The sequence below is a fragment of the Otolemur garnettii genome, unplaced genomic scaffold (assembly GCF_000181295.1).
Source record: "Otolemur garnettii isolate 467f Iridium unplaced genomic scaffold, OtoGar3 scaffold00021, whole genome shotgun sequence".
Taxonomy (NCBI): Eukaryota; Metazoa; Chordata; class Mammalia; order Primates; family Galagidae; genus Otolemur; species Otolemur garnettii.
This window is the reverse complement of record NW_003852416.1, coordinates 7,972,275-7,995,151: the sequence shown is the minus strand read 5'-3', so window position 1 is coordinate 7,995,151 and position 22,877 is coordinate 7,972,275. Positions and strand designations below refer to the sequence as shown.

The 22,877-nt window shown below is 43.1% G+C and overlaps 1 protein-coding gene across 1 annotated transcript; it reads left to right on the top strand.

Moving 5' to 3' along the window:
• Positions 1 to 50: 50 nt before the first annotated feature.
• On the top strand, positions 51 to 19,946 carry PLEKHS1 (pleckstrin homology domain containing S1). The gene is made up of 13 exons (XM_023511768.1): positions 51 to 78; positions 5,020 to 5,108; positions 5,221 to 5,327; positions 6,550 to 6,684; positions 8,078 to 8,153; positions 9,047 to 9,114; positions 9,187 to 9,235; positions 11,297 to 11,422; positions 13,722 to 13,828; positions 14,337 to 14,546; positions 15,325 to 15,426; positions 16,956 to 17,091; positions 19,707 to 19,946. The coding sequence occupies exons 1-13, from the start codon at positions 51 to 53 to the stop codon at positions 19,944 to 19,946; spliced, it is 1,473 nt and encodes a 490-aa protein (XP_023367536.1).
• The last annotated feature ends 2,931 nt before the right edge of the window (positions 19,947 to 22,877 follow it).

Genomic DNA, 22,877 nt, shown 5'->3' with positions numbered 1-22,877 from the left:
CTAACTGATGCTTAACCTTTATTTTTGACAGGTGAGAGCAGACAGCCATCATGGAACCCAAACCTCAGAAGAGTCCAGGTACCCAACAGGCATAATTTCAGAAGAAGTCCTTGTATTGAAAATGACCAATGAGTCCCTTCACGCTAACCAGGATACAGAAATTGGTTTCAGTGGGAATAATGGGTGGCTTTCTGTGACAGGGATTTGGAGAATATAGCAAGAACTGTTGGATTCAGTTAATTGTTGTGTATGCATGCGTTTACCCATCTAGAAATACAGCATTTTCTGATTTTCATGGGCCAAAGTGTTCTGTTGCTTGAAGGTGGTACTTACAGCACAAACTATGACCCAGCATGTACTGGAAAACATTTCCTTAATTTTACATAAAACTCCCGCTTAAAGAAGCTGCCTAGAATCGGGGCTTATTATGAGGTAGCTCAGGGTATATTACTCAAATGTTCTTGTCAGTGCAGGTGAGTGGTTAGAAGAGCTGAATTTAGGATAAAGGCAGTTAAATTATCTAATTAAACTCGAAAATATTTGTATAGCACCCATTACTAGTGAGTCAGATTCATTGATAAGAGCTATTACCTGCAAGGAGTTAGTAATCCTGCTGGGAAGTTAAGCAAGCAGCTGTACTAGGAAGTTCGTGTCAGCACATACAGTCAGACTATGATAGGAATCATGAAATAAATACAAAATGCTATGGAGTCTGAAGAAGAAAAAACATGTAAGTACTAATGGGGATCCAGAGACGTTTTATGGAGAAGATGTTTGAGCTAGACCCAATGGGATGAGTAGGAATTTAAAAGAGATTAAACCCAGGCCTGGTGGCTCACATCTATAATCCCAGAACTTTAGGAGGCTAAGGTAGGGGGATCACCTGAAGATTCGAGATCAGCCTGGGCAACATAGCAAGATATCTATCTCTATAAAAAAAAATTAAAAATTAGCCAAACATAGTAGTGCACACCTATTGTCTCAGCTACCTGGGAGGCTAAGGTGGGATAAGCACTTGTGTCCAAGATCTTGAGCCTGTGAATAGCCATTGAGCTCCTGGGCAACAAAAAGAAACTCTGTCTTTAAAAAAATAAAAATTAAAAATAAAGACATTGGAAAAGAGAGCATGTCTCAGCGGAAGGGACGGTATGAGCAAAAGCAATGAAGTGGTTTAAAGGCAGAATATGTCAGAGCAGAGTATGATTATGAGTTAGGATGGAGAAAATAGAGGATGTGGCTGCAGAAAGATGGCGCCATATCACGCCTGACTTGGACACTGCATGCAGGCAACCTCTAAAGCATTTTGAGCGTAGAAGTGGCATGGTCAGGTTTCTATTTTAGTTGGTCATATTTTTAAATAACTCTGTTATAGGTTATTACAACTGATATCCAGTAAAATGCATAAGTTATTTTATTTCATTTTACTTTATTTTTGAGACAGAGTCTCTGTCACCCTGGGTAGAATGCTGTGGTGTCATAGCTCACAGCAACCTCTGACTCTTGAGCTCAAGTGATCCTCTTGCCTCAGCCTCCCAGGCAGCTGGCACTACAGGCACCTGCCACCATCCCCTGCTAATTTTACTCTTTTTAGTAGAGACAAGGTCTCACTGTTGCACAGGCTGATCTCAAATTCCTGAGTTCAAGCTATCATGAACAATGCCGCTATGAGCATGTGCATACATGTACTTGTCTGAGTCCCTGTTTCAATTCTTTTGGGCATATATACCCAGGGTTTGAACTGAAGGGTCATATGATAAGTCTGTGTTTTTAACTTTCTGAATAACCCCGGAACTGTTTTCCATAGTGATTGAACCATTTGACACTGACCATTTGACACAGTCAGGTATGAGTGTATCGTATTGTTATTTATTCTCTGCCTCCCTTGCTCCATTCATTCCCTATTGGTCTCATTGGCTCTTTGTTTCCTATTTCCCCTTTTTCTGCATTCTTTTTTTTTTTTTTTTTTTTTTTTTTTTGCAGTTTTCGGCCAGGGCTGGGTTTGAACCCACCACCTCCAGTATATAGGGCCAGCGCCCTACTCCTTTGAGCCACAGGCACTTCCCTTTGCATTCTTTTAGACTGAGATTTTCTGTGATTCTGTTTTATCTCTGTTGCTGGCTTATTTGTTTCGTTATTTTAGTGATTCCTTTAGGTTTAAACACATTTTTAACATATTACAGTCTAACTTCAAGTTATCATACGAATTCACATATAATATAAGAGCTTTACAACAATGTATTTCCTACCCCTTCAACCTCTATGACTGCTGGCCTTTATGCTACCACTGGAATACATCTGACTTGTACAGGCACACAATAAATGTTATTCTTTTTGTTGAAACAATCGATTGATTTTTTAATGTTTTAAATAGTAAGGAAAAAATTACAAATATTCACACTTGTAGCGACCGTTTCCGTATCCTTCATCCTTTGTATCGATTCGGATTTCCATCTGATATCACTTCCCTCTGGTTGGAGGATTTCCTTTAGCATTGCTTACAGTTCAAGCCTCCTAGTGATGAATTCCTTCAGCTTTGATGCAGGGTAGACCTAAGTTCATGTGCAATTGACTATGTTCACCCTTATCTTGAAATTGCCTTCATTTTAAAAAGACATTTTTGCTGAGTATAAAGTTTGAATGATAGTATTTGTTCATTGTTTTAAATATTGTTCCACTCTTTCTTGTTTGCATTGTTTCTGAAGAGAGATCAGTATATTTGCTTCTTGTTTTTGTTCTGTTCATATCATGTCTTTCTTTTCCTCTGGCTACTTTTAAGATTTCTTTCCCCTTGTCCTTGGTATTAGCAATTTGATCAGGATGTGCCTTGGCATACTTTCCTCTGTTTACCTGGTGTTGGGCTTCCTTGAGCTGCTTCAATCTCTAGGTTTATCGTTAATGTTTGTAAAATGTTCATCATTATTTCTTTGGATTTTTTTTTGTCTCCCTCTCTCACTTCAGTGACTCCTATTACTTGTGGATTAGGCCACCTGAAATTGTCCATAGTGTACCAGTGCTCTTTTTAAGTTTTTTTTTTTGTTTGTGTTTTGCTTTTTTGTTTAGGAGCTTTTAAAGCTTAAACTGAGAAAAATCACAAGTTGAATTTTTTGTTCACTCTTTGTTTATTTTGAAAGTCTCTATGGCTATGCCTTCAAGTTCATTAATCTTTTCTTCTACAATATTTAATCTGATTTTGCTCTCATTTCCATCAGTGCTTTTTTTTTTTTTCTTTTCCTGAGACATCGTAGTTTTCATCTCTAAAATTTCACTTAGGCTCTTTTTTATATCTTCTATGTCTCTGCCTAACTTCGTGAAAATACGGCAATAATAACTATTTTAATAACTTTTAAAATGACCTCTGCCAGGGCTAACACCTGTGTCAGGTCTAGGCCTGTTTTAATTGATTGGTTAGTCTCCTCATTACAGGGCATGTCTCCTGTTTCTGTGCAGGCTTGGTTATGTTTTGATTGCCAGACATTGCAAATTTTGCCTTGTCAGGTCATGGATATTTTTACATTCCTATAAATCTTGAGCTTTGTCCTTGAGGTGGCAGTTAAGGTTTTTGGAAACAACCCTGTTCTTCTAAGTCTTTCTTGGTTCTTTCTCTGGCCTCAGGTAGTTTCAGCACACACGTGTATTGATCAGTATTGTTGAATACTTGAGGGGGACCATGTGGGTTGCCCTTTGTGTTAAGCAGACACAAACAAAACCACCTGCAATTAAAAATGGTTAAATAAATAGGTTTCCAAAATGTTAGCTGCCTCTCTTAGTGTTGAGATTATAGGCAGTATTATACTTTTCTGTATTTTCCAAAATGTCTATAATAAATATGTACTACTTTCATCATTTTGAAAAACACAATTAATGTTAAATTAATTGGTTTCAGTTTGGGGTTTGTGTGTGTGTGTGTTTGCTTTATTTGTTTTGAGCTTGGTTTTGCTTTCCCATCCAGGCTGTAGGTTTCAGTTTTCCCCTCCTTAGTTTTGGAAAAGGCAGCCTTTTCTTTCTTTCTTTCTTTCTTTTTTATTAAGTCATAGCTGTGTACATTAATACTATCATGGGGTACAGCGGGTTGTTACTATATACAATTTGGAATACTTTCATCCAACTGGTTAACATAGCCTTCATGTTATTTTCTTAGTTGTTGTGTTAAGACATTTATATTCCACATTTAGTAAGATTCACATGTACCCTTATGGGATAAATCATAGGCACGTTCCCACCAATCACCCTCCCTCCACCCATCCTCTCCTCCCTTTCCCCTTTCCCCGTATTCTTGGACTAAAATTGGGTTATAGTTTTCCTACGATAGCTATAGATTCGTTTCATAATAGGGTTGAGTACATTGGATACTTTTTCTTCCATTCTTGATATACTTTGCTTAGAAGAATATTCTCCAGCTCCATCCATGTAAATATGAAGGAGGTAAAGTCTCCATCTTTCTTTATGGGGCAGCCTTTACTTTAAAAATTAAAGCCTCCTTATTAAGTGAAAACAGTCAGGATTTGGTAATATGGCTGTTGGAACTATTCTGATGGTGCCCACCCAGTAATAACGGGGAGGCAGCTGTCCTTACCTTCCCTCCTTCCCAGCGTCTGTAACAACTCCACCTGCCCCCTGGCCTCCCCAAATAGCTCTTTGCCACTTCATTTTTAATAGCAGGTGGTTTTCATTTGTTTGTTAAGCCAAAGGGCAATGCAGAATTATCATGCTTTTGCAATGGAAATGGAGACAAATCATCGCTTACACCCAGAGAGCCAACGGCGCACTTCAGAAACAGAGCCAGACGGTGTGAGCTGAATTAGGTGCTTTTAAATATTGTCTGAATGAAGGCCTCACATGGTAGATAAATAAGAATTACACACTGGGTTCTTTGTTTTCTTGGGTTATTATAGGTGTACTTTCCAATAACTGAATAATTTGAGGACTGTTTCAGAGATAAACAGTGTTTTCCAATTAATGCAATTCTTTTCAGAAATTAAGGGAGGACAAACTGGGTCCTGTTCACTTCTCTTTTATTAGGCAAACCGTTTACATTTTATTATGAAAATGAAGTCTGCAAACAGGATTACTTTATTAAATCACCACCTCCTCAGCTTTTCTTCTCTGCGGTAAGTATTCACTATGATTTAACAAGCCTCCCACTTGCCTCATGAATGTTTTTAAAATTTCTCTCTTTCCTCTGAGATTTAACCAAGATGTAGAACCTTTTTGATTTTTCAGACCTCTTGGAAAAAGCGGTTTTTTGTTCTGTCAAAGAATGGAGAAAAGGGCTTCAGTCTTTCCTACTACAAAGACCATCACCAGCGAGGGTCCATTGAAATTGATCGGTGTGTATCCAAGGAAGAAAATTTGTTTTTTGTTTTTTGTTTTTCGAGACAGAGTCTCCTGGTATCGCCCTGGGTAGAGTGCTGTGGGGTCACAGCTCACAGCAACCTCAAATTCTTGGGCTTAAGGAATACTCTTGCCTCAGCCTCCCAAGTAGCTGGGACTACAGGCACCTGCCACCATGCCCAGCTATTTTTTATTGCAGTTGCCATTGTTGTTTTAGCTGGCCTGGACCAGGTTTGAACCCTCCAGGCTTGGTGTATGTGGCTGGCAGCGCCATAACCACTGTATTACGGTCACCGAGCCCAAGCGAGAAAACTTTTATAACTAGTGGTATGAAGTCAAATTTGCACACAAGTTGTGTGCAAATTGAAACTTGAATCACTGACCAAAGCAACCAAGTGCTTCAGAGTTATTTAATATTTGTGACTGAACAGGAACTGAAATAGTGAAGGCTTTGAGTAAAAGATACTTATTTTATAGTCTATGTTATAGTTGATAAATCTTTAATTAAGAAGCATTCAGTGGGCTCGGCACCTATGGCTCAAGTGGCTAAGGCGCCAGCCACATACACCTAAGGTGGCAGGTTCGAATCCCCAGCCCGGGCCCGCCAAACAACAATGATGGCTGCAACGAAAAAATGGCCGGGTGTTGTGGCGGGCGCCTGTAGTCCCAGCTACTTGGGAGGCTGAGACAGGAGACTCGCTTGAGCCCAGGTGTTGGAGGTTGCTGTGAGCTGTGATGCCATGGCACTCTACCCAGGGAGATAGCTTGAGGTTCCGTCTAAAAAAAAAAAAAAAAAGAAGCATTCAGTAAAGAAGGCCTTTGATTTATGTAATTTGTGGACCAGATGAGCACCTGAAATTGCCATTTTATAAAAGCAAGATGTATTTTGAAAATGTTCAGATCAGCTGTTTTTGTCTTCTCTTTAAAACATTATGTACAAAAAACTTGAAAACGATAATAATTTGTGGAATCAGGAATCCAAACAAAATAGGAACTTTGGGATTAAACTGTAGGCTCCACCAAGTTATTTCTAATTAATCATAAACCAAATCCAAAATCCCAACTTATTTTCTAAAATTATTAGATAACCTTCAAAACACGTATCAAACAGGTAGGTCTAAGTTTTATTGGGCTTGACTCCCAGTATAAAATATTTATTTGTTTTCTTTCTATTTTTGTACTTACATTGATTTCATACTCTGCGTCTGTATCAAACAGAAATTCCAGTGTAGAAGTTGGCATAAGTAACCAGGAAAAGATGCAGACTGTGCAGAAGATGTTTAAATGCAACGCAGATGAGGTGATGTCCCTCAAAACGACTAGCAGGGAATACTTCCTCATTGGCCATGACAGGTGAGAGAGGGTGGTGCCAGCATCCAGAGCATGTGCACAGAACAAATCAGCCCAGAAAACAAAACATTCTAAACCAATTTAAGGTAAACACGCTCTGTGGAGAGACCCAGGCCACAGGGTCTCCAACCTGTCTTGTCAGTCTTCATTACTTGTTAAAACACTTTGGAATGTCACTGTACTCGTTTCCTGGAGCTGTCAGATGAACTACCACAAACTGTGTGGCTTAGAGCAACAGAACGTTATTGTCTATTCTGGAGTCTAAGAGTCTCAAATCAAGGTGTTGGTTGGGCTGTGCTCCCTCTGAAGCTGCCAGGGAAGGATCTGTTCCAGGCAGATATGTTCTCTCCTAACTATAGGCAGTTCCCTTGGCTCATGGCAACATAACTCCAGGCTTCACATGGTGTCCTCCCTGTGCGCATGTCTCTGTGTCCAAATTGCCCCTTTATATAAGGACACCTGTCATGTTGGGTTAGGAGCCCATCTTACTCCAATGTCACTTCTTCTTGACTAATCACATTAGCAACAACCGTATTTTCTAATGCGGTCACATTCGGAGGTATGGGGGGGTTGGAACTGGAACATATGAATGAGGGGGGCCAAAATTCAATGCATAACAGTCACCATCACCCCAGATGCATTCTACATAAAAGAATCCAACACACAAACTTCTGTACAAGGTACATATATTAGGGAGGGACTGAGCTCACCCCTCAAGGAGTCTCCAGTTTTCCAGTGAGGGCCCTGGTACCGGCAGTGATGCCTAGTGGATTCTTTGTTGGTGAGTATTTATCTGCTGCAGTGAGTGGCAAATGGGTTTATAGGGGCTGGGGGAGTGGTGGCAAATGGGTTTGGGGCGGCCGATGGCTTTGGGAGTTGGGGGAGTGGTGGCAAATGCTGAAGTTGAAGTATGAAGAACTCTGGTCTGTTTCAGATGGGCCCAATGCTTTCTTTTAAGTTGTCATGTGAGTCAACAGAACAGAAGATGTGATTTATACAAAACCATTCAAGCACATTCTTCATAACCATGTGCATTCCCTATGGGGAGACGCACCTGGATGGTTACACAGAAATGGAGCCCACATGTTAGGGGGGTCGCTTCAGAATAGAAAAGGAATCTGTGTCAAAGCCAAAAGCTCCAAACCCTGTGATCACCACTATTATTTTCTATTTTACTTCCCGTTTCTCTGAACTTGCCCCATGAAGGTGGCATGAGAGATAATTCTGCTGTGCAAAGGCAGATGGGCCATTTAAACTACTTCGGGAAAATCTTTGTTCCCCTGATTCCTGCTCTCCCTGCCTGTTCTAATCTTAATACAAGATTCCCTTTCTGGTTCAAAAGGAACGCAGGTGCCATTGGTGCCATTGTTGGCTGAAAATGTATTCCTGTCAACAGGGAGAAGATAAAAGACTGGGTCTCCTTCATGTCATCATCTTGCCAGGATGTAAAAGCAGCACATCAGAATACAGAGGTGACTCTCCATCACTAACAAAATAACAGGGCCCCTGAACACAGCCCCCTTCAACAGGGAACAATGGTGGCTTTTGTTTTTCACCTTAGCAACCGGTGTTTATACAAGGAACAAATAAGCAAGAATGTGTACGCCCCTGGTTGGTTTTTGTTTTTTTATGATTAACAATAGGAAGAAAAAAAAGGGGGGGAAATATTTTTGCATTTTGCCAGAGAGCTAAAATACAGACACTTGAGATTTTCTTCATCATGGAAGGGGGAGGAAAAATCAACCTTAGCATTTTAAAATAGTAGCTGGAACCATAGTATTTTCGATCATTGTTATTCAAGCTACGTAACCAGTTGCCTTTCAAGTGACTAAGTCCAGGGTGGTTTCTATAAAAATGTTTTTCATCTTGCTTGCATTTTAATATACTGTCTCTTATGTAAGCGCTAATAACTGTAAGTTTTTAATCATTTTCAAAGGGCCTCTGCTAATTTTTTTAAGTCCCTTCTTAGCTCAGACTTTTATAGATGGGACTTCGGTCTCTAGGTAGTCTTTCTTTTTAAAACATGTTTTCTAGGCTGTTCTATGCTTACAGCAAAAGCCAAAGCCAAGGAGGAGAAAGCACAGCATGCCTGCAAGTAGACTCCAGTGATTAAGCCAAGGGGACAGGGTATGAGGGAGTGTAGTTGAGAAGATCGGCTGAGAGAAAGTCAGGTCACCTCTGAAGGCCAGTCTGAGTATTGTCAACAGCCTGGGAATAGGAGAGAGACGGTAGATTCTTGTCTGAGTGACTCAATGCTGGCCATCCAGCAATATGAGTGTTGAATGGCCATGGGGAGAGACTGGAGGCAGGCAGCTGGGTGAGACCTAAGCCATGCTATGGTGACGTCATTCTTTTGTGTAAGCAGGAGAAACTCTCCCTGGGTGATGAAAAGCCCTCTTCCAATCCCAGCCCTCTCCCTGGTCCTTCCAGCACATGGGAGGCTGTTGGCTCCAACACATCGGAGGCTGTTGGCTCCAGCACATTAGAGGCTGTTGGCTCCAGCACATGGGAAGCTGTTGGCTCTAGCTCTCCGAGGGACAGTCTCCCAGACTTGGTAATCATACTTACCTCTTTCCCTCTCAGACACCACACCTGGGAGTCAGCTAATGCTTCAAAATCTTACCAGTTAGCAGTTGACTTTGACCGCGCCCACCTTGACAATGATCCTTCGCCCTGACAGTGACCCTATATGAACTTTATTTTCTGTGCCACAGATGAGCCTCACTGTTGGCCCTGAATACGTGTCAACATGTTTGTTCATTTGGATGCTCTTTGTTGAGATAGAGTCTCACTCTGTCACGTTGGGTAGAGTGCCGTGGCATTGTAGCTCACAGCAACCTCAAACTCTTGGGCTCAAGTGATCCTCTTGTCTCAGCCTCCCAAGTAGCTGAGACTACAGGAGCCTGCCACAATGCTGGGCTAGTTTTTAGACACAGGGTCTCACTCTTGCTCAGGCAGGTCTTGAACTCCTGAGCTTAGGCAGTCCACTTGCCTTGGCTTTTCAGAGTGCTGGGATTATAGACATGAGCCACCGTGCCTGGCTCATTAGCACGCTCTTGACATGCATTTGGGGATACTGTGCTAAAATCCCTCGGCTAAATCAAATCTTGTCTGGCAACTTTTTCCTTTGTTCTACACACGGCACACAGATCCCTCCGTAAGAATATGCCCCAGACACAGCCTATTCCCTCTGTGCTGTCTGCTCTGCACAGTCAGGGACAGAGAGCTTGTAATTTCCTACCTTTGCCCTGATTGGTCTTCCTTGTCACTATAGCTCCATGGCACTTCACCTTCATTCCCAATAAAATCCACTTGAGGAAGTAAAATATAATACAGTTTCCTCTTAAAAGCAACCTGTAATTGTCCCCTCAGCTTTCTTGGATTTGCCGTGTTCCCAAGTTTGGATATTGGTAATAAATTGGCGGAGGGGTTTTGTTCTCCTGCGTGGATACTATTTCCTCCCTTAGAGACTCAGTGACTTTCCCCCATCTGTGGGCATTGAGCTCATCTAATGAGGCACAGCCTCCTATTTTATCTAATTAGTAGCTCTGCAACTATTTTAAAAGCTTTCTGTAGCATATCAAATTCACCAGGCCAAACAGCACGTCTTAGTTATTCCTTGAGTAGAAACAGTGGCGTGAAACACCAGTGACTTAGGCAGGCTGCCCCTTTTCAGTTTTTCGCTCACGATATCTCCTTCCCCCCAGAGACGACATTAGTGGTCATTTTGCTTTTTCACATTATGTATTCAGATCCAGTGAGGTTTCAACCAGCTCGAGGTAAAAGTACCATTTGCCTTGCTGGGGCTTGTTTAAATTAAGTGGGGAACATTTCTTTACCCCCAACTCCACTAGATCTGGCTCCCTGAGTTTGGAGCTAGAGAGATGGATACAAAGACAACTGTTTCTTTTTCTTGTTAAGTCACCTTCTTTCAAGGACCTCCTAGAGAACATTGAGAGTCCTTTCCAAACCTCTTGCTCTAAGGCATAGTTCTTGGAAGAATTAAATTGTACTTATCACAGTTTTCTTGCCAAACAAAGCAGCCGCTTTGTAGTAGAGTATTGTGCATCAGTTGGGGGAGGGGAAGCAATAGTTAGTTGAACCTAGATCACCTTGAAGCCTTTAGTTTATACTATCACATGATCAAGACAACCAAATTACATTGCTATGGAAACAATAGAAGTATGATAGCAGAACAGAAAAGAGAAATCTCCAGCAGGAAAAGGAAAGATTTAGTGCCCGGACACTGAGTTAATTACCTTCTCAGATGGTATTGGATGATAACCAGAAAAAGAAGGGGATGAGCACTCATGGCAGAGCTTAGGGACTTAGAACGCCACCCACGGGAGAAAACCACTTGTTCTAAGTTACAGTTCCAGATGGTAGAGGAAAAACAACGCCTGAATGATGTGCTTATATTTTTATATCATCAGTGGTGTCCCTGACTCCAAAGGCAAATTCAAGTTGTGTGGGCTTCTGGATGTAACCTTAGAAGATCTGCTGGTCTTTTCAACCCAACTAGTCTATTATGGCTGTTCCGGAAAACATGTGATTTAATTCCATATCTTACAAAGAAAAAAAAATTAGTTCCTTTTTTTTTTTCTCTTTTATTCAGAATTCACTGGAAATAGATTCTCCAGGATTCAGGCAAGCTCATCTACCAGATGACGTCCTTTCAGAGACCACTGAAGATACAGAGGAAGAGAGTCACTACCTTAGTCCTCGTAGTGTTCTTTTAGAGGTAACCCCAACCTTGTCCATTCATCATACAAATATTTACTGTGTCCCAGCCATGCACTATTTGCAAGACACTAGGCTGGAGTCCATAAGGACATAGGCGAATCAGGTGATGTGATCAAGGTGCTAACACTTGAATGTAAGCCGACTATCATACAAGATAGAAAGAGCTCTGTGCTGAAGACTGATGCTTCAGGGCTACATGAGGGGCGTGGGGAGAGGAGCTAACTTCCGGACAAGAGACCAGGGAAGGTTGCACGGAAAAGATGCATTTGACCTTGTCTGATGGGTTAAATTTGGATGTGAGGGATTGACTCAAAGACCCAGAGTAGGGAGTCTTTCTATATTCTTGCCAGAATAGTATGAGCAAAGGTGCTTGGATGACAAATGGGGTGCCATGTATCAGTCTGTTCATCCACTGGAAGCCCTTCCTGACTGCCTTCTCTGCACTGGCCCTGGGCCATGCTATAGACATGATGGCTGCAATAATGAATCTGACATTGACCCTGTCCTCAGAGATGACAGTCTTATCAGTCTCTGTGTGGCAGTGTGACAGCAAAGGCATGGTTAAAGTGCTCAGGAAGCAATAGAAAGGATGGATTTTCTCTAGCAGAGTCAGGTTGAAATGGCAATTGGTGCATGTGTGGTGAGCAGTTCAGTTAGGCTGGAACCTGGAGTGTACGAATGACATAGTGGGAAATAAAGCAGAGAAGAGTCAGATCATGCTGGGTCTTGAGTGCCGAGTTGACTCCATTCTGTAGGTAGTGTAGAGGAGGTGATGGCTTCTGAGAGTGGGAAGTAGCAAAACCGGAACTAACTTTCCTAATCCTTAGCAGCTACCTGGGCAGCAGACCGCAGAGAGAAGAGCCCAAGTGGGAGATAGGAGAACAAAAGGGGGGTGGAGGGGCTTATCATTCCCAAATTGGGGGTTTTCTACAAGTTGGTGACATGGGTTTCTGCAGAGTAAGCATCCTCGGCCCAGATAAAGGCAGTTAGACAAGCCTCTGAGCAGCAGAATTCTCAGAGCCTTTAGTATGCCGTGGTGCATCATAAATAGCCAAGCCAGATGCAACGCACAGCATTTCCTAAGCTCGTTTGAGCACAGAGCCCTTCTTTCCCCAAAAATATGTTTGTGCTTGTGTTCCCTGGGACTAAGTCCTTTGTGGTAGTCCAAACAACCAGTCAGGTGTGTACCAAGCACCAGTTAAAGCCTGGCATTTGCTGGATACCTTATGGGATGCAGTCTCTAAGGCAGATAAGACTAAGCTAAAAGACAAAATAAAGTACAAAACTAGGCAATAGAAATCCAGAAAAAGGAGAGCTTGGCAGTGGCTGAGGCAAGCTGAGGAGGCTGTGGGACGTCAGCCAGGCCTGAACATGATTTCAATAGGCAGAAGAGAAGAGGGGCATTCCAGGTGAAGGAAGCAGGTGCACGTGGGGACAGGAAGGGGGACAATGGGAAGACTGGCCCGACTGGAGGTAATGTTCCAGTTATGGGTTAGCAGTGAACTTGCTAGGAAGCCTTAGGGATTTTGAACAATCATTGTTGCAAGTGACTGTCTTTGTTCTGAAGGAGTTATTGAGAGCCTTCCAGCAGCCATATTTTCTTTCTTTTTTTTTGAGACAGAGTCTCACTATGCTGCCCTCACAGTTCACAGCAACCTCAAACTTTTGGGCTTAAGCAATTCTCTTGTCTCAGCCTCCCAAGTAGCTGGGACTACAGGCACCTACCACAACGCCCAGCTATATTTTTGTTGCAGTTGTCTTTGTTGTTTAGCTGGCCTGGGCCGGGTTCGAACCCACCAGCCTTAGTGTATGTGGCCGATGCTGTAACCACTGTGCTATGGGAGCCAAGCCCCAACAGCCATATTTTCAAAGTCCTTTAGACACCCCTCCCCACCTAGCAACCTGGGCTACCTGAGAACACTGTAGTCTAACACCAGCTCTACCTTGTTCCTGAGTCATCGATCTAGTCAAGCATCATGACTCTAGAGTAGAACTGACTGGGGGAAGGCTCTCAGGTCATTAAGTGTCTAATGATGAAGCAGAAAGCAGCAATTTAATACAATAGAAAGAACACCTGTATCAGGAGCATGGGGGATTCAGGAGAAGAAAATTGACTTTGAGTCTCCCAGAGTCTGCTGGTTGTGGTTAGGTTGGTCCATATACCCCAAATGAGAAACATGGTCATCTGGTGTGGGTAGACCCACTATCTCAGGGCCCAGAGCCTTAACAGTAGGAACAAGAAGCTACCTGACTGATGGGTAGACTCGTATCTTTACATGTATTCTTCTTGTCTATAGCTGGATAATGTTATTGCTGCCAACATTTCTGATGAATCCATTGAATGGGATAGTCCAGGCCAGGTCTCCAGGAGAAAGGAGTGTCATTATATGTCAATGAAATCCTGGTAAGGAAAACTGCCCTTTAAAAAATTAATTTCAGCTAATCTGCTATCATAGAATAATTACTGTCAGTTCATTTTAATAGTTGATAAATTGATGCAAAACATTACCCCAGACCAAGTGCAGCCTATTATTCAGCATATTATTTCTTGTTCACAAAACAAGAAAATGTGGCAGAGGTTTCCCCACCCACAGAAAACCATCGATGACGTCCTCGGGACATTTTCTGTCTCCCTGGGGAAGTTATTTTCTATTTTGCATTTATGTCTTTCACACTCTTGCTTCTGTCCTCCAAACCCTGGAAAGGGTTATTTTGATTCCATATCCATTTTCAGAAGGAAATTTTGTTGGATCTGATTCTAACTATGGCTGTGATTCTGATGGTGGTTGGATATACTTCAAGCCCTTGTTAGTTTTCCACATGGCGGCTAGCTACTCAAATCTGACACACACCGTGGAAAATTGTAAATAGACATGCTAAAAAAGGGTTTGTTTTAACTTCTCATTCTCTAGTTTTTTCCAAGAGACATCCCATAAGTCTGAGGATGGCGGCAAAGAGGAGCCCCAGACCTTACCTGAGACCCGGGATGGGAGGCCTCACGTGCAAGAGCAAGACTCAGACAGTGATTCATGTCTTTCACCTGCCAGTGCAGAAGCACAGGCCACAAGTGACCAGAAGGGGTCGGCATCCCTCACTGTTGTGCAGTTGTCCATATTAATCAAGTAAAACTCAAATTTCTAAAACTTGACAGGCTCCTGCAGCTTCCTCCTCCTCCTCCTCTTCCTTCTCTTCTTCTTCTTCATCTTTTTCTACTTTTGCATAGAATTTAAATTTCAAAGCAGTTCCTAAAAGTCTCCAAGTCAGCCAAGAATCTGACCAGCTTCTCCTTGTCATTGATGCTGTGTTAGAGGAGAGTGAATAAATTCTTTTGCTGGGGCAAAGCAATTCCTGGGCTGGGGGTAGCATGTTCAACTACTTTTGCAAATTCTCCTTTGGCAATCTTTCATGTCCTGGAACTCTGGATCCACACTGACCCAGGTCGCATTCACCCGCTTCTTACATCAGCGTGATTATGGAGACAAAGTCGCATGAGGCTTAATTATCAACTAGGAGAGGGGGATTTAGGTTTTAAGTAATACCAAGAGCTTTTGATGTGATCATTGGAATTTTTACTCATCTCCCTGTCTTCTTCTATGGAATCTTTTCCTGCAAAGAATTATGCAGACTGAGCCAATGTGGACAGTTATGTAACCAATTTAGTCCATTATCTGCCTCCCTTCCTCTTGCCTACCACCTACTGCCACATCCCAAGAGGGTGGGGAAGGACATTAATGAGTTCTTTTCAGAAATTTGAATTTATATTTTTCTCCAAATATTTTGGACAACCTTTACCTGGAAAGTATCATCTCAGAAATAAGAGGCCAAAAGTGTACTCAGAAAGCATAGTTCAGGGCCAGGGCCAGTTGCCAGCTCTGACTGTTACAACGTCTTGTCTCATAGCAACGTCCCTGATGAAGGCCAACTGGAGAAGCTGAATGTGTTCCTTTCTCCTCCTGATGTCATAAACTATCTCACGCTCATAGAAGCTGCAGGACGCATATGGTAGGTTGGCGATTTGACTGTTATCGATTATACTTAGAGTTGGAAGAGGTGAGAATAATTGTGTCTTGAAACACTGTATTTGGCAAAATTGAGTAGGGGGCTTGGATTGCTATATTACTGTTGTTATGAGAAGGTCTCCAAGGCAGAAATGAGGGTATTGTTATTGAGGAGAGTCACTTGGGAGCCTGGGATGGGGAGGAAGGGTGTAAGAGGACCCAAGAGTCCAAGAAGCAGCCAATTTCTGACTTCTCAAAGATGAAGGAGAACGGGCAGGAATACATCTGGTCCAAGGGCATCATTCCCAATCATTGAACAACAAGTGTTTGAAGAATGAATGACATTGATGAAGTTAATAAAATTCAAAGTTCTAAATAATAAAGGCAGACATATTAGGGTCTAAGACTTCCAGACACAAGGCAATCACTGTTTTTTTGATACTACATTCTTACAAAGACTTTGTAATTTATTTTGAAGGAAGGTTACATTTTTATAAGAGAAGGACCTTTAATGTACAGTAAATGCTACACATTAGTAGTCTTCTAAGTTCTAAGTGGGGAAGAACCATAAAGTTCCATTTTTCCAAATTTTCCATGCTCTAAGGCTCAATAAATACTTGACCAAAACTGTGGACGTCTCTGTGACTGAGCTTGCTCATTGGTTAATTCGTTTGTTTATTAGATACTCATTGTGTAATCATTATCTACCCACTTATTCCAGTAAACACGTATTGAGCACCCTATGTTTATTTGGAGACACGGGTTTGTAAAAATTAAAAATACTAGAAACAAATAGTGGTACCCTACTTCAGGATCGCATAGCCTGGTGAAAAAGACAGCCACACAAACAAGCATATGTAAAATGAAATATAATAAGTAAGGTACTCACAAATGCAATAGAAGACCAGGAGAAGGAGAGATTAATTATAGCAAAGGCATGGAAGACAGGACTTTGTAAGGGTGATATGATTTGAATTGGGCCTTGTAGCAGGGGTTAGGTTCCCATAGCAGTAATAGAGGAAAGAATATTACAAACTAGCAGTACCCAACTTTTTTTTGGCAGCAGGGACCAGTTTCATGGAAGACAATTTTCCACATATGGGGTGGGGGTTGGGTATTAGATTCTCCTAAGGAGCGTGCAACCTGGATCAGACACATGTGTGGTTTACAGCAGTACCTATGCTCTTATGAGAATCTAATCCCATCAAGGCTGATGTGACACAAGGTGGAGCTCAGGCGGTGATGTGAGCCATGGGGAGTGGCTATACATATAGATGAAGTTTCCCACACTCGCCTCTGTGTGACCTGGATGTGGGGTACCACCTTTTGTTTGTTGTATTTTAATTACTGTGTGGCCTGGTTCCTAACAGGCCATGGACCACTACTGGTCCGCTGCTCAGGCGTTGGGGACCACAGTTACAAACAGAAAAGGGAGGTCATCTCTTTCAGAGTGACACACCTTAGAGTGTAGTGTCCCCCACGTGCCCTGCCCTCCCAGCGAGCTCCTTCTCACACACCCTATTCCCCCTGCAGTGTGGCTCAGTGGGAAGGTCCCCCACGCCTGGGATGCTTATTTTGCCATGGAGATCATCTTTTGGCAGTGAATGACCTGAAGCCCCAGAGCCTGGAGGAGGTTTCCTTGTTTCTCACCCGATCCATCCAGAAGGAGGTGAGTGCTACTCACCAGCCCTGGCCAGGGCGAGTCAGTGCCAGAAGGAACCAGATCGAGGTCTCAGATGGAGTCTGAAAAGAACTCTGAACACAAATGGGATTCTTCCTTCTTCTGCCACCAAGTCTAAATAAACAGAGTGTTCTCCTAGGAAGGACTCTTTCAGAATTCTTTCACAGCAAGTAGCATCTGGAGAAAACCCTGGGCTAGGAGATAGGCAACCTGGGTTCAGCACCTCAAAGGCAAAAAGAGCTTCTGTGAAATCAGGCTGGCTCAGGGCTTGTGAACCAGCTCCTTTAACCAATTTGTGCTTCAGTTTTCTCTTCTGAAAAGCCAGGGATAATGATAGTACTGGTTGTTGGAGGATGAAATGAGAGTAACGTGCTTACAACAGTGATTGGCACATAGTAGGTGCTCAGTACTTGTTTAGTATGATAGTTACTAGTTACTTTTACTTCTATGACTAGCTGTGGAATGCAGTGTAAATTCACTTTTTTAAGCCTCACTTTCCTCATCTCAGAAGTCATCATAGCTTTACCTTCCTAGAGTTATGGTAAGAATCAAACATGATATGTGGGGATGCACTAAGCATGTGTGTCCTAAAGAATGAGCCGTCATCCTGGACAGCAGGACACTCTCCATTTTGTCCACTCCTTCCCTAGTCTACTTTTAATTCTAGCTAGCCCTGTGCCTCGGGAAAATCCTTTCCCATTCTTCAGGCTTCAGTTTATTCTCTCAAAAGTAAGGGTTGGTTTTCAAATTACTCCTTACACCCCAGGATGGGAATGAAAAGAGAGGAGAGGAGAGAAACGGTATGCTGGGGCTTCAACTAGAGACGTTCACATTGATCACTGATCTTTTATGAAAACAGGTTCAGTCCAAAATATTGGACTTTCCTGATAGCTTTCCTCGAAGAAACAGTTTCTTGGCTTAAATTTCTTATTTTTTTTTTTCAAAACACTGTAGGGATAAAAAACAATTTTGGTTATACTGTTTAGTGGTGCTTGATTTGGGTTCTTGGCTTAACGTTTTTGAAACTAGATGATGTCCTGAATTTCCCCAGCTCTCAGAGTTTATGATTATGTAGCATGTCTATATTAAGAATTTTTCTTATCTCTTCTGCATCTCACACTAACTCTCTTGGTCAAATTTTACTATCCGTATTATCTACTTGAATAAGCCCAGTGAGGATGAGTGAGTTGTCCAAGACGCACGACTAGTGAGTGGCAGAGCGAGTACACATTCATCATTCACTTTCTGCTCACTGAGCATTTCCTGAATGCTGGATGCTGTGCTAGGTTTGAGAGCTATGAAAATGGCTTCAAGCCTGAGCTTAGGGAGCTCACAGATTAGTGGACAAAACAGGCTTATTATGTGCTGCTTACAATACAGTATGTGCCCTGAGATGTGAACTGTAGGAGCACAGAGGAAGCCCAGAGTGAATTTATTTGAAGGAGGTCCAGAGGGTGTCTTGGAGGTGATGTTAGACTGGGTTTTGAGGACCGAGTAGGATTTTGCCTGGTGGAGAAAAGGCAGCTTTCAGGGACCCAGCCCAACACTCTGTAACTGTTGGATATTTCCTCTGCCAAAGATCCATGCTGGAGCCAAGTGGTCAATATAATCTTCTGAGCCCTTCTGAAGGACAACCCTCCCCCCACCCTGCCAAGGATAATTTTTAGTCACTGGCTTAGAAGAAAGGATTTTTTGCCTAAGAGCTGATCCAGGAACTCTAGCCGGGTGTTGCTACCTGGGTGTTCTAGACTGTGAAGTCATTGCGCAGGAAGGAAGCAATGGCGTTTCTCTTGGGCAGGTTCTGGCTCCTCCCTTTCTATTTGATAGCAACTCCCAGTTTCTCTTGGGCAGGTTCTGGCTCCCCCCTTTCTATTTGATAGCAACTCCCAGACGTCACTGACACACGGGCATTCACCGACATGATTATCTGGAAGATCAGAAAACCCCCTATTATTCCACTCCCACCATTCCTGACTTAATTTATGCTACAATGGATATCCAATCCTCTTTTAAAATCCAAATGCCCAGTCCCTGGTAAGAAAAAAGACAAAAAACCCAAAAACTCCCCTGGAAGTGGGAGATGTGACACCAAAGGAGGAACAATCAGTGGCCCCTAATGTTGTCAAGTACCTGAGCCCATCACCTGTTGCACTACAGTTGAGAGAAATGGGAGGTTGAGTGTAGAGGGGGTGGGGTCAGCAAGGGGCTGGAGAGAAGGTGTGTGTGTGTGTGTGTTCGTGCTAGATTGCAAGCAAAACTCATCAAATTTCAGTTTCCTCCCCATTTTGTCTGGGCTTGGTCCTGTCTGATGGTCTCATCTTGATTTGCCAGTTTCAAGAGGCTCTGTTAGTTCCTGATGCATCTGGGCCCCATCTGGAGTCTGCCCTAAAGGCTCAGGCCTTTGGACCCCAGAAAATAAAAATCCTCTTTCCAGCTGAATACACAAGTCATCCCTGGCTTCTTCTGGCCCAGATATTATAGCTCATTGCAGGATTTTCTTCAGAAGCAGCTTCAATGCGTGTGAAGACAGATTGACAACCCTCCCCTCCTCCCTGCCAAGGATAATTTTTAGTCATGTAATTTTCTTCTTTCTTGTGTTTTAGAAAGTAAAACTCACCATCATCAGGATCCCAAATTCGGAGAAATTCCATACTGCAGATTGTAGGTGCCCCTTAAATTATCAAGGTGTTGCTCCTTCTCGACTGGGTAAGTCTGGACTGGAGAGGGAGCTGAAGAGGAGTCCGGCCATTAAAAAGGTGCCCCAGAAAGGGACCTCAGAGAAATGTGCCTGGGACCCACTGCAGCCCAGGCAGGATGGAGCCAGGGCTCTGCCTACCCCGTGACACGAGACGAGGCAAGTCGGCACTCTGTGAATTTCTGCATCTGCATCTTAACAGCAGGGATAACTGTCCCCTCTGTGGCTACTGCATAGAAATGTTGAGACAGTGTGTGAGATGATGACACACACAGTGGAAATGGAAGGCCTCAGTATTATCTGAGACTTTGTTCCAAACACCACAGTCACAGACTGGGTCAGCGTCTCATGTAGTACACGCTGTGTGTCCCATGAGGTCGTCGTCCACACAATCCCTTTGTTAAGGAATGTACGGTTGGAAATACTCCTTCCAGGAAGGCAAGGTTCCCAGGAGAGGTGTGATACCCGATCAGCCTTCCCAAACACCTCCTGCCTCTCCAGAGTGCTGAGACACAGCAACCTCCTGGATTCAATAAGTACCTTGTTTTCTTAAAGATCCAGTAACTTTTTTTAGAAGTCAAGGCCACTTGAGGCCATATCCAGCAAAAATCTGTCTGCTGTATGAAAAATAAGGGAACTACTTAGCACTTCAAAGTTTGAAAGTTCTTAACTAACGGGCGCATTAACTAATAATACTGGAAAGCCAAAAGAATCAAATCCTTTTTTATAAATAGGAAGACAAAGGCAGAGAGCTAAAGCACTAATCCAATTGGGGAATGTTAGAGCAAAAGGAGGCTTCAGAAACAATATCTTACAGTGTTGTCATGGCACGTGGAAGAAATCACGGTCTGGAACGGGACAAGACTTGGCTGCTCTGTGGTTCCAGGCTTCCTAGCTGTTGACTGGCAGAACCCAGAATCTAAAACCAGCTCTGGGAAGCACATATCCTGATTCTCACCTGGTAATTTGGACTTAGATTTGAAAAGATGTTCAGCACTTAGAAGAGACATTCAGAAATATAATTCATTTCCTGTTATCCACATTGTGAGGGGAGTATAAACAAAGTTTTATTTACATGCCCTATTTGATCTACTGTTTCTGCTTCTAGAAATTTACATGCAGAAATACACAAATACATAAAGATACCTGCCAGAAAGAAGCTTATGGTACCACTGTTTGTAATAATAATAAAACATCATTTGGGGATTGCTTATGTAGGATTCACATAATTGAACACTGCAGACGTTAAAAAGTTCAGCATGTGCAGTTATGGAAAAATGTTCACAATACAGTAAAATGAGAAAACCAGCTTAGAGTACAGGCAATAGAATATTGTCTCATTTTTGTAAAAATGGATTTTTGATGTTTGCATGTATATATAACGTTTTTTCACCCTGAGTTAGGGAGAGAGATACTGACCTTGCAGTTCAAATTTAAGCACCTTGCCTGCCACGTAGTCTTAGTTGCGCTACCGTTGCTCTGACAAGCTTTTTTGAGTTAAAGTCGATGATAACACATATCAAATTATTAAAAGAATTACTCCTGAGAAACCCAATGAAGGTTGGCCGTGGGGGAAGAGGCATTTCTGCTGTGTTGGAATTTTTTTTGTTTAGCATATGAGCATATGTCACTTTTATAATAAAAACATACAAGTGTGAAAAAAATATATATGTGTATTTTTTAAACTTTCCAAAGTGGGAAACCACACTTCCACCACAGGGAAGGAAATTAAACAAAAAAACCAACCATCAAGGGAAAACCACCAGGCAGCCAACAAAGTTGACGGATTTCCTACTTTGAAGCCCAGAGAGCCTGGCTGTGGTTTTCCTCAGGAGGCTCCGCGGCAGTGCCCACAGAGCTTAAAGAAGGAGCCGACGACCCGCAGTCACCAGTTCCTTCCACCCCTCACTGAAGGCTAAGAGCTGGAGGCTTTGGAGTTGGAGGCTTTGGAGTTGGATCATGTCCAGGGCGCCTGGAAATGCTGGGGCCGGAACACAGACCCTCTGGCTCCCCGTCCCAGGCTCTTCCCAGCCTACTACAGTGAGGGCGGCCAGCCTGCTCCTGACTCCCTAAATCCCAGACCTTCCCTCCTGCAGCAGAATCAGCTGGGGTACTCTTTAAGCAGATTCTGCTCCCAGAGTTTCTCTCACATGAAGGTTTATTCCCAAAGGAACAAACAAACAATCTACTCTTGAAGCAGATTCAAAGGTTCTCCCAAGCAAAGATTCTGATTCAGTAGGTCCAGTGTGGGGGCCCTGGAATCTGCATTCTCATAACCACACTCCCACCCCACCCAGAGGATTTGAGGGCAGGTGGTCCAGGGAACATCATCCCAGGGGTCCCATAAGAGTCCCATGAGTTCTCTGAGAGGCTACAGAACAGAGTCTGCACAGGGGCGTTTGTAAGGGGAGAGAAGCCATAGTTTTCACTAGTTCTGAAAGTTGCTACAAACTATTACCCCCTACCCCACCTCCAAAAATGCTTTCATTCCTCTGGGCCTCCCCTTTCTCGGAGCCAGAGCTCAGCCACACTTGCCCAGGATTCAACCTAGGTTCTTTTTGCCAATAACAGTAGTGGCCCCAAGGGAAGCATAGAACTACACCTGGCCCCAGAGTGCAGTAATCAAGGAATTTATCTCAGACCCCTCTTCTGTTACTACATGTTTAAGAGAGCTAGAAGACCAGAAAAAGACTGTGCCTTGTATATGTATAATTTCCCCCAAACTAAGAGGGTGGAACCCCCTGAATTCTGCCCACCATACCAACCCCTGGTACATAATGCCATCCAGATTGTTCCCCTCCCAGACCATCCTCCAATGTTCATCCCAACCTGATTCCAGGTGGGTGACATGGAGCTGGGTACCTGTAGAGTGATTAGCCCAGCTGTCCCTGCCAGGGATGGCCCCTGACTGGGCAAATTTCTGGGCGAGAAAGGAGTAATGAAAATAGACTAGAGCTATTCCAGGCCATCACATCAGTGCCCCGAATCTGGTGCACCTCCTCAGTCTTGCCGGAGAAGAAACCAGAGCCCAGAAATGTGGAGAGACTCGCCTGGGCTTCCAGCTCCATGCCATGCCTCC

Coding starts and splice junctions, on each gene's coding strand:
- PLEKHS1 (XM_023511768.1), top strand. CDS start 51: ATGGAACCCAAACCTCAGAAGAGTCCAG. Junction 79..5,019: donor CAAACCTCAGAAGAGTCCAG/GTACCCAACAGG, acceptor CTCTTTTATTAG/GCAAACCGTTTACATTTTAT. Junction 14,547..15,324: donor CAGTTGTCCATATTAATCAA/GTAAAACTCAAA, acceptor CTTGTCTCATAG/CAACGTCCCTGATGAAGGCC.